Source organism: Protopterus annectens, chromosome 1.part2 (assembly GCF_019279795.1).
Source record: "Protopterus annectens isolate FY-2018-M chromosome 1.part2, PAN1.0, whole genome shotgun sequence".
In the NCBI taxonomy this organism is placed as follows: Eukaryota; Metazoa; Chordata; order Ceratodontiformes; family Protopteridae; genus Protopterus; species Protopterus annectens.
Window position 1 is genome coordinate 1,108,128,459 of NC_056727.1, and position 12,166 is coordinate 1,108,140,624.

The window sequence follows — 12,166 nt, forward strand, 5'->3', positions numbered from 1 at the left end:
CACAGGAAGAGGTGAAGCGATCTCCACTGTGGGTGAATCTGTGTCCCCTGGTGCTGTGTGAGTAGATCCACTGGGGGGGGGGTAACTTGTGGTGATTGCCCTTAGACAGATGAAGTAGTAGGGGGAACCAGTGCTGCCTTGGCCAAAAGGGGGTCAACCAACAAGATTTTTGGTGAGTCCTGCTGAATTTTCAGTAGGACACTCTGGATCAGAGAGAAGTGGGGGAAGGCGTACAGGAATCTCCTCTTCCAAGACATTTAGAAGGCATCTGTTTGCAGAGCCTTCGGGTCGTGAGTTCTGGAGCAATAGCTCTGGAGTTGCCTGTTTGTGGAGGAGGCAAACAGGTTTACCTGTGGAACACCCCACCTGTGGATCAGATCTTTGAATACATCCCTTGACAGCATCCATTCATGACTGTCTGAGGAGGTTTTGTTTAAGCAGTTTGCCTGACAGTTGTGTTGGGACAGGATGTAGGCTGCTTGGAGGGAGATCCCTGAGAGACAGCCAGATCCCATACCTGTAGGACTAGTCTTCAGAGGAGGTAGACTTCGTCCCTCCTTGCTTGTTCAGGTACCACATCACTGTGGTGTTATCTGTGACTATCTTCAGAGTGTCCTGTCTGAGGAAAGGTTGAAATGTCTGCAGGGCAAGAAGTATGGCCGACATTTCTTTGATGTTGATGTGGCATTGTTTGTGTCTGTCTGTCCACAAACCTTGCACTGTTCTTGTGTCCTAAGTTGCCCCCCCAGCCCAGATCTGACGTGTCTGTGTGCATGATCTGAGAAGGGGAGGGTAATTGTAGGGGAAGGCCTGGGTTTTGGGCAACCTGGGTCAGCCACCATTGCAGCTCTTGGTAGAGGCAGGGTAGGAGTGGGATCCTGAACTCTAGGCGGTGTGAGTGCTGGATCCAAATTGAGCGAAGATATCATTGCAGTTTCCTCATGTGTAACCTTGCCAGTGATATCATGGGAATAGTGGCTAACCATGTGGCCAAGAAGTCTGAGGAATTCCAACTCAGAGCGGGTGAGAGGGGGGCAGATTGAAGGTGTTGGGTCAGGGAAAGCACTTTTTCCTGAGGTAGGAAGGCCATCCCTGAGGTCTGTTCTGATTCTGCATCCTAGGAAGACAATGTCTTGTGTAGGATTTAGTTTGGATTTGGGGAAGTTTATGAGAAACTCTACAGACTGCAGGAGGAGCAGGAGGTCCTTTGTGTGGGCAAGGAGGGTTTGCCTGTCTACTGCTTGAATGAGCAGATCATCTAGGTATGGGAAAATTTGCATACCCCTTACAGGCAGTAAGCAATGACTGGAGCTAGGCATTTTGTAAACATCCTTGGTGCAATGGAAAGTCCAAAGGGCAATTCACAGAACTGAAAATGAGAGGAGCCTGCTATGAATCTGAGGAATTTTCTGGAGGAGGGTTTTATGGGAATATGAAGGTAGGCCTCTTTGATGTCCAGTGTCACCATCAAGGCCTGGGGAAGGATGAGGGGAAAGAGAATGGGTAGCATTATCATCCTGAAGGAGGGGACCTTCAGGAATGGGATGAGATGAGAAAGGTTTAAGATTGATCTCCATGGTCCTTCCTTCCTGGGCACCAGAAAAAATCTGGAGTGGAAGCCTTTCCCTCAAGCAGGAGATGGGGGGCAGTTCTATGGTGCCTTGGAGCAACAGTTTATTTAGGATCTCGGGAAGGAGGGACCACTGAGAAGGGGGGCAGTAGAGGTACAGGAAGTCTTGGAGGAGGAGACATCCAAGACATGAAGTAATCCTCCTTTAGGACAGGCAGAACCCATTTGTCGGATACCACTAGGGCCCAAGCAGGAAAGCAGTGAGAGAGATGGGAGGAGAGAGATATAGTGGCAGGAGGGGGGAGAAAAGGAGCCGGGCAGTCAGATACTGCCTGCCCGTTCTGGAAAGGGGGGGGTCTCTGGGCAGTGGCCTGAGGAGTCATAGGCTGAGTAGCCTGTCTCCAGTGGGGTCTTCTAGAACTGGAGGGGACAGCCTGGAAGACTTCCTTATAAACTGGGTCTTGGCCAGATAGTTCCTCTGGAATTTTGGGATTGGAGAGACCAGGAGATGCTTTAGATCCTGGAGCTCTTTCCCTTTTTGCTGAAGTGACTTAGAGAGATCAGCTACCTTGGAGCCAAAAAGGGCAGTGTGATCCAAAGGAGCAGCCAATAGTTTGGCCTTAAAGTCATCCGGTAGGGGCTGTAGATGCAGCCAGGAGCATCTCCTCAATACAGAGGCAGATGCAGCTGACCTGGCAGATGCCTCCACTGCATCATATGCACACCTTAGAGAATGTCTATTGACCTGGGAGATGAGCCCAAGCATGGAAGACAGGGATGCCTTTGCAGAGCAGCCAGGGATCTCACTGTGTTCCTTAGCAGTTTTATCCAGTAAGGCCAAGGAGTGCTGGCCATGTGTGACTGGTAATTTGTAGCTCTAAAGGCTAAGGTAGCAGAAGTGTTTATCTTCTTCCCCCACCTCTCCATGGCCTTGCTGTCTTTATATGCAGGCAGGACAGTAGTAGTAGGGAGAAGTTTGGTGTCCCTATCAGTAGCAATAGAAATAGTTGCTGGGTCAGCTAGTGGGCATTTGAAAAGGAACCTTTCTGCATCAGGTACCCTATACAACTGGTCTGCTCTTCTAGGGGCAGGTGGCTGGGAATCTGGGCTCATGCATGCTGCTGCAAAAGCATCCAGGAAGGCAGGCTGGATAGGAGTAATAGGGGCTGGGTTAGGAGATTCCATCTGGATAAGGTCATAGAATCTTTTTTGAGCCTCAGACATGTCTGAGCAATCCCATTTAAAATGTTCCCTCATAAGATTGACTGTGTCCCTGAACGAAAAGTCTTCCACAGGACAGTCAGGTTCAGCAGAGGCTTCTTCTGGGGATCCATACCCCAAAGGGGGAGAAATTTGTGAAGAGTAGGACAAGAAGTCCTCTGAGGAGTCAGACATTTCCTCTTCCGAAGGCTGGGTAGGAGCTGTCTCAGGCTGAATAGGCCTGGGACTAAGAAGAGGTGGAGAAACATGAGGGAAGACTGCCGTGGGCCTAATGGCCAGGAAGACATTGTAAAGGCTGAAGGCCTGCCAGTCTGGCAAGGCCTCTGGGGATGAAGTGGTATGTCTCGTCTTCTGTTTTTTTCTTTGTAGGCTTAAATGGCGTCTGGCTGGCTGTCAGCCTTGAAGTTCATAGGTTAGTGCTAGGCTATCGGCCCTAGGGACTATAGAAGCCTAGCCATAACAATTCCCTGGCTATTTCTTCCCACACTATTTACTTCCCTGAACCCCTATCTAGCAGGGCGACTGCCATGATCCCTGGGGTGAATTTCCTTTCCCCCATCCAATCGTCAAGGTTCCTTTTGAAGAGGGCCAAAGAGGCATTCTGCTTGACATGTATGGGCAGCCTATTCGAGATGACAAGGTTTAGATCACTGGAGCATGTGGCTCTGAGGGATTGGAATTTCTTTAAGTGTAGCACATCCAACAGCTCTGGGTTTGACATGGCCTTGTACGTTAAGCAGAGATCGCCTCTGAGTAGATGATATGCGACAGAGTATAGCTGGAGTTTTTTAAGGTGGTCAGCGTAGGGCATCTGCTTTAGGCCTGTAATTCTTTTAGTGAGGTATTTCCGCGGCTTTTCCAGTTGTTGCAGATGTCTTGAGAGGTACATACCAAATGGGGCTTTGTATTCTATAATGGGTCTAATGAGGGATGAGTACAGTGGGACAATTACCTTTTTACTGGATGAAAAGCCCTTAGTGATGAGGTGTGCCACATAGAAGGATTTCCTGACTATTGTGGTGTGGTTATCGAAGGTGAGACCACTGTCCACCTGTGTCCCCAAGTCTCTTATCACACATTCGGTGTTTAGTGTACTGCCACCTATGTGATAATTCATGGGTACATGTTTTTTCCCAAAGCGGATAACTATACATTTCTTGGCATTGAGCTTGAGCCCATGGCTCTGGCACCAAGCATCTGTTTCTGTAAGGCCCTTCTGTAGAGTATCCACATCATTTGGGGATTCAGTAATGGCTCCCAGTTTGCAGTCATCTGCAAACTTTGTTAGCCAGAGTCCCTTAGGGTTGTCCTGTACTTCAGAGAAGTAGATGCCAAACAAGAGCGGTCCCAGGACTGAACCCTAAGGTACTCCACTTGTCTGGAGCTGGACTTAGAGTTGGCTACTTTTACAGTGTGGGTTCTGTCAGTAAGCTAGTTAGTAACCCATTGAGTGACGCAGGGATTAATGCCCAGCTTAGTAAGTCTACCTATGATTCCAGAGTGATGGATGGTGTCAAAGGCCTTGGCGAGGTCCAGATAGGCTGTGTGGACTGCCTTACCCTCGTCCACGGCTCTGGAGACTGATTCGAAGAAGTCAATCAGGGTCAGGAGAAAAGATCAGCCCTTCTCGAACCAAAACTGGGTGGAGTCCAGTGTTTTAAGGTTGCCAATGTCTTTGTTTATATGTTCCATGATAATACGTTCCATGGCCTTGCAGATCAGGCTCATCAGACTGATGGGGCGGTAGTTCCTGGGAATCCAAGGTGGATCCCTCCCTTGTGGAGTGGGATAACCGTAGCTGTGCGCCACTCAGTGGGCATGAAGTCTGAGGTAAGGCTATGATTAAACATGACACTTAGGTGAGGTGCCAGTTCATTTTGTAGTTCATGTAATACACAGCCCAGGATGCCATCTGGTCCCATGGATGCTGTATTCTTAGCTTTGGAGAGTGCCGTTTTTTTTTTACCTGTGTGGCCATTACCGGAATTTGGCAATCTTCCAGTAATGAGATGGGCCATTTAGGGGGTGAAGTTGGCACTGAATTGGTCTGCCAGGATACTGGCAATATCCTTGGGATCAGTATACTTAATGCCATTCTGTTGTAGCTCAGAGCAGATCTGAGCATTGCCATTTAGATTCTTGACATAGTTACAGAATGCCTTGTGGTTGGTCTTTGGAATCTTTGGCAATTTTATTTTCATAACTAGCTTTGGAGGATTTTATGAGGGATCTCAGCTTCTTACTGAGGCTGGTAAGGGAGTTTTTTTTGCATCCTGGGATTTTCCTCTTTTCTGCAAGTTTCTTCCTTTTGTTGTAAAGATTGTTTATGTAAGGGGACCACCAGATTAGCTTCCTTTTTTTGGAGGAGAGCATCTTGATTCTATTTGGGATGGCACGATTCATGCATGAGTGGATGTGCTCATACAGTGCCTTAGTGTAGGATTCAGCAGTCGAACTTTCAGTTCCCGTCTGCATGGGTGTCATGAAGTTTGTCACTTCTGACTTGTGTAGCATGAAGTTAGCTTTGGAGAAGTTTTTTTATGGGGGTTTCCTTACTGGGGGGGGGGGGGGGGGTGTGGATGTTAAGGGTGATTAGCTTATGGTCAGACCTGACCAACGAGGGGGTGACCATAGGTGTTGAGCATCGATTTCCCATGTTGGTAATGATCAGGTCTAGGATATTAGAGCCCCTGGTGGGACTATGGGTTAGTTGAGCCAGGGCACTGGAATTTATGAATTCCAAGAACCGTTGGGCAAAGGTGTTGGTACACGAGTAGTTTTCCCAGTTAATGGCAGGGTAGTTGAAATCACCCAGTATTAGGGTGTTTGGTTGTATCTTAATATTTTCCAGTATGTTTAGAAAGGTGCAGTGAGTCATAGAAGGAGGGGCTTAGGCATGCTCTGAAGCGTCCATCCCAGAAACTGGTTCCCCCCTGGCATCTGAATCAGGCGCCGGGATATCCTCCTTGGATGTGTCTGCTCTGGATTGTGCAGTCTCCTGACAGGTACCCGCTTTATCTGCAGTGGTGGATAACGGTTCCTCGGCCAAGCTAATGGTGGCTACAGGCTGAAAATTGGCAGAGGAAGTAGACGGACGCGCAGGCTTGGCCCTCTTCCTAGGTGGTTCGGATGGGGCGATAGAAGCGGCTTCCATTCCGAGAGTGATCTGTCTAAGGCGCTGATTTTCAAGGTATAAGTCAAGGGCCTGAACTTGGCAATGAACAGCCTTAGGGACGAGCGACTTACAAATGGCACCATTTTTATAATTGTGATCCCTACTCAAACAAAAGAGACACTGGTCATGGGTGTCTGTGGGGAATCTGGTGCCCACAGTTGCACTTGCTCTTACCAGACATTAACAGACTATAGTAAATACAAAAGGACTGAAAAAAATCCCCAACGGGGTACTTATCTTAATGCAAAACTGATCCGACGTCCGTGAGTAGCAGGAACACCTGGCGTACGGCTTGGCGGCTGAAAGGTTTTGAGGACTGGTGTGTACAGACATCACTTTTATGGTCCACATACCAGCCAACATTGTCAGATGTCTGACACACCATCAGGGACTGGAAACGCTTTGGAAACCTGGCCAGACAAGGTGATGGGAAGAAGGGTATACCACTAGTGAATACTGCAACACTGGAACAGAAGTACATCTTAGGATCCGAAAAGAGCTCTAGGGAACTTTGGATTTGTAATTATTGTCTGAAGATACAAATTATGCCTGTCAGATCTGAAAAAAACTTAGGATTGGATGATAGGAGTTGAACCTGTTGGATCGGAGGAGGATTTAAGATCCAGAGGAGATCTTAGAGATGTTGGATCCAAGGTGGTTGGAACCAAACTCTTTAAGACTCCCTCTCTTTTTTTTTTTTTTTTAAGGTGGTTTATAACGAAGATGAAGCCAAAGAATTTGAACACCTGGACCTTTTGAAGGGCCCTTGAATATGAAACTCCAGCAATGTTTTTAGAAAAAGGTAGTTAGCAACAAACCTTTAATATTAATTTCTTCTTTTGTTCAAGTTCTGAAGAAGTGTGTGCTTGGGATCCGATGATGACAGCTTCTGGTGTAGTTTTTGTCCTTTCTTTTCACTTCTGAAAAATCAGGGACTAGAGAAGCTGAGAAACTAGACCTTTTGACAGGTCTTTACATTTTGTAAGGAGGGTGAACGCCAGCAGTGGCTTCAGAAAAAAGATGGCAGTGAAGCCTTTAACATCAGTTTATTCTTTCTTGTCCATAGAAACTTGCAATAAAAATTGCAGTCCTAAACAATATAACCAAGGTTGTAGCAGTGGAATTTAAAGAGCTACAATAAATGTTGCATACAAGAAATATTGCTAGTAATAAAACACTGACACCAAAGTAGAAAAATAAAGCTGAAAAATAAACTGTCACAACAGTGGAGAAAAACGGCTGGTAAAAAAACAAAAAAGCTTTGGGATTTTACTCCATTTCAGATTTTCTGCACTAAGAGTTATAAAACAGTTCAAAAGGTAAAGGGAAGGAGACTTTTCCTAAAAATAAAGGAGAAAAGTTGATAAACTTGACTTTGGATTACAACTCAAGAAACAGTAATTCGTTAGAAAGAAAAAAAGAAGAAATAATTTATCTTTCACAGAAAACTCGAGAGCTGAAGGCAACCACATCTGAACTCTAAAGCGGCAAATGAGATCTGAGGGATGTTAGGAGTGGTGCATTATGGGGAAGGAAGGAGCATGAAAGTTTGTTGGTGGCTGCGAGCTGGAATAATGGCCAAGTCGGATCAGAGTATCAGACCCAAACCCATACGTTGAGGAAGAATGAAAATTGACAACATCGGATCAAATGTTATCTCTAGCTGTACTTTTCAAGAAGGCAGTGGAGACTGATGCTGCTATTAGGAAGCCACCTTTGCAGCCTATTTTTTTTTTCTAAATGTGGCACAAGGTACTACAGTTAAGAGAACTACTCTAAAAGCTTTAACACTTTTGACTGCTCTTTATGTATGTATTTTACGTATTGATTTATTACTCTAGTAATGAGGTTAAAAAATTGCTTTAGATACAACAGTCAATAATGGCCTAAAATCTGAATAGAAAAACAGAAATAAACAATGGTGTTACGTAAAGTGTTTAATTTAGCTATGCCGAGATGGTGCTCGTTACATCTGCTGAACAGACATACACAACTAAGGATCTTTGAGAAAGCTTTAAACTTATCTCATGTAAGGCAATAGTCTGTACAGAAAAGTATCTCACTCTTGCTTTTTATATTAAAGAAAGAAATCAAATGTTGGATAAATGGACTCATTGAGGCTGCTGGTGGATGTACAAAATAATTCAGGTGATAAACAATGAGATCTTGGGAAAAAATTCAGAATTTGTTCTGACACAAAACCCATCATTTACGGAAATGATGCAAGACTCTGGGAAGAGCACTTTGATGTCAGAAATGCATCTCGGTGCTGTGAAAGCAACGGAGCTTCCAGGACAGAATTTGCTGTTCACATGAAAAAGATATTCAAACAGAACTGAGATGTCATTAACCTATTTCATAAAGCTGAGACTTCAAGATATAGCTGGGTCTTTCAATAGTTTATCAAGAAAAACAGCTTTTAAAAGTAACCCAAATGGTTAAGCCATAGAAAAGGTTCAGTTTCATTACCTATGTGAAATTCAAAGGTAGTGAGCAGATGATACCTACTGGTGTTATGTGATGATTTAGCATCAAATATATTTTTGTGAACTCTCAAATCTATGATGGAAGCCAGTATGCTTGAAAGATGAATGCATGAAGTAGGCCCACTAAGAAAATTACATCATTGTGGAAGTTCCAGTGACAGTCTTCAAAAAAAAGTTTTTGGACAGGGAGGGTATTTTAATCATACACATTGACAAGGTAAACTTGGTATAGAGGCTGAGCAAAGCAACATAGCAATGCCATTCGGAAATGTAGTTTCTGATTAGCATCGGTCTTCTCAAGGCAAAATGGAAGGACTGTATGAGCTAGCAAGAGCCATTGCTGCTTCAGCCATAAAATGGCACTCGTTCATGTTGAGATTTCCTGAGTGCATTCAGTATTACAAATTGAGGAAGATAAATAGCAATGCTAAATGAAGATGACTGTGCACAGACCGAGCTACAAGAAAAAGTGAGATAGCTCTGTGCACAGAGCTAACTACAAGAAAATGTGAGATAGTTTTGTGTATTCTAGGGATATAGGAAAGTGCAAAACAGGCCATTCTAAGCAATGAAGGCTCACTTTAGTGTACATCTAATTCCTTCCCCTGGAACAAAGTTTGAAGTCTACTAACATCTGTCATGAACCTCTTGAAATATCGAACCTAAATCTTTATGACTTTTCAACAGAAGTATAAAGAGTGAGTACCACTGTTAATTCAGGGACCACACTGTGGAGAAGCTGCTCACTAGAAAGATTTCCAAGTCTCAGACTTGGGAAGGAACACAGGACTACCCACTACACATGAACGAATGACAGCCAACTGATGCAGGTGATGCTTCCCAAGAAAGACAACTGCTGAAACATAAGAAAATCTCAAGGCCAGTGCTGCAGTAGTGCAAATCCTACTGGTAATAACCGCTGAAGCAACAATTTTGGAAGTAGTCTAAGGCTCACAATGGTCATCTCTTAACAGAAAGCAACGCCAATATGACTGGCTCCAAACCACTACATTTCTCAGTCATGGTACTGTCACCAGGAATGGCAATCTCCTAGATTCCATGACTACAGTGGCAACTCATGACACCACACAGAGAGAGGCAGAAATGTACAAGCAAAGATAAACACTTATTATAATGATGCTGTCTGGGTTCTTTAACAGACTGTAGCCCAATCAGATAAGACACCAAGGACAAGAGTAACACTGGAAGGTAAAGCTTGTATGAAGCTGAGGGAAAAAAAAAAAACCAATACTGCTGGCCGTACACCTGCCATGACTCGGTCACCATAAGGTACTCAGAAGAGGTGGTCTAGTCTTTTCAATTAAATAATAAAAGTGCAAAAGAGTTTATCATATACTCTTGGCAATTGCATTCCAAAATGAAAGGAATTTTCAAAATTAATGCTATTCAACAAAACAGAAAATGGCTTTTAATCTAAAAGGAAATATCCATTATTAAAATACAGGAAAAATAAACTTCAAAGACCCTCTGGAATGAAGTAAAGATCCAAGGAAAGGCGAAACAAACAACCACATTTCAGAAGCAGCAAATTAGGTCAAATTATAATCAATTTAAATGTAAAATTACTTCTCAGCTGAGAAAACAAAACTAAAGAGGTAGAGAATCCAATGTTGGTTAATGCATGTCTTACTTGATGTAATTACTGGATGCACTGTCACCTTTTCTTTTCAGAATAAGATTAGAATTCTTGAACTAGGAATCAAGATATCCAGAAGAAATGAATGGCAAAGACTGAAATTTCCAGCATCAAATACACCAGCAGAAATCTTTCTCTACAGTGAAATTATTCTAGGGCTTATGTCATATTCATACCTTTTAACAGACTGAGGAATCACAACTTCCTTGCATCTATTAAGTTTTGTAGCAAATAAAACTTAAGAGGCAAAGATCATGCTTTTCTCCAAATGTTCCTAATAAATGAATGTATATACATTTCCTGAAATTTAATGTTATACTCTCTTGAAAACCATCTAACATTTTAAAAACGGACAGGAGCTCCAGTCTACTAATTATAAAAGTAATTAACTACATCTGCTACTTATCTAATCTAGTAACTAATACTACAATGGCAGCTCCAGGATCAAGATTAGCAAGGTATCCTCATGAGGCAAAGTAGCACTTACACTTTTAATAGTTCAATAGTGATTGGCAGGGAAGCCCGTCCTCCTTTCATGTATGACTCTTGAACTCCCTCATTGCTCGTTTCAAAAAGGAGTGAATGTGCTCTGTGTGCACCTTCTGGAAACACGGGCTGAGGACTTGTGAGTGCCTGCTGAATCAGTACATGCAGCGGCACCTGTGAAACGCGTGGCTGTAAAGTTAATGCTGGCTCATCCTCTGTTAGTGTACTAGGTAATGACGAAGGATATTGTTCCGAGTCAGTTCTTTTCTGTTGCTCAGAGGCAGGCTGTGGCATAGGCAGTATCAGTGAAGATGGCTGCAGCTTCGTCCGTTGCAAGCCATGAGCAGGATCAGGAGGCACGTGGGTGGGTAAAGGTGGTGATGGTGGAGGAGGATAAGATGGAGGAGGAGGCACAGTTACTGATGGTGGAGGCAGAATTTTGTCATTTAGATTAGATTGAGGCCTTGAGACCACAGCAGGTACAGTGTCTTTTGAATCAGTGGATGGCTCTGAAACTGCAGGGATTGCAGTTTTCTCCTGTTCACAAGGTGGCCTTGAAACTGCAGGGGGTACTTTGTCCTTCTGATCACTGGGAGGCTTTGAAACTGCAGGTGGTGCTTTGTTTTTGTGATCACTAGGTGGCTTTGAAACTGCAGAGGGTACTCTGTCCTTCTGATCACCTGGAATATTTGGCACCATTGCAGACTGTCGGTCTTTCAGTTCACTAATAGGCCTGGAGGGCGCACGTGACTCTTTCTCCTTCGTATCACTGGGTGGATATGAGATTCTTGACTGTATTTTTTCTCTTTGATCACTAGGTGCCTTAGGGGCATTGAGGTGGTCTGCTGCCGAGCTGTTAGGTAAATGTCCTTTCTTGGCAGGCAAAGGTGGTGATGCTTTAGCAGTTGTCAATGTTATACCTCCTACTGCTTGTGACAGTTCCGCTGAAACAACAAACATTTAAGTGTAAGAATTGTTATACCATATTTGACTTTTTAAATTTATTGTTTATCTCAGTACTATGCAAAATTAATTTTGCATTATAAACAACTGAACTTAAACTAAAAAAACAACTAAAGTTTTTCAAATATGTATTGTGTGTCAGTGAATGACAGCTTATAGGTTCTTGGACAAAAGTTCATGAATTAGTGGATAACCTGACACTAAATGACATAAAAATAACACATTTTAAATGTATACAAGTGGAACAACTTTAAAAACAGCTGCAGCTTTATCACAATCTAAAGCTTGTTTCTAGAAAAACAGATGCAATAAAATTACATTAATCAACTGAGCCAGTAAAGAAAAGTAATGTAAACAAAAAGGGAAGAAAAAACTGATACATAGCACTGTTAATCATGAAAATACATGGAGACGTTGCACACACCAGCAACACAATATTTAACATTTGGCTAAGGATGAATCAGTGTTAGAAGGAAGGTATCATCTGCACTATCAATGGGGGAAGTTAGTTAAGGATAGCATCTTCCTCTTGTTTTGCTCTTCCTGTTATTGTAAGAGCACTGCTACCTCTCTACGCATACCACTTCTTTAGAAAAGTTACTGAACTG

General features: G+C 43.5%; 1 protein-coding gene across 4 annotated transcripts in view; it reads right to left on the bottom strand.

Moving 5' to 3' along the window:
- The window catches only part of LOC122792248 (phosphatase and actin regulator 4-like), a 2,537,344-nt gene that overhangs the window by 496,740 nt on the left and 2,028,438 nt on the right, over positions 1-12,166 (bottom strand). For all 4 annotated transcript variants that reach the window (XM_044059998.1, XM_044059995.1, XM_044059996.1 and 1 more), the window contains one exon: positions 10,597-11,539. In XM_044059998.1, coding sequence (XP_043915933.1) covers positions 10,597-11,539 — 943 coding nt within the window. The remainder of the gene's footprint in view (positions 1-10,596; positions 11,540-12,166) is intronic.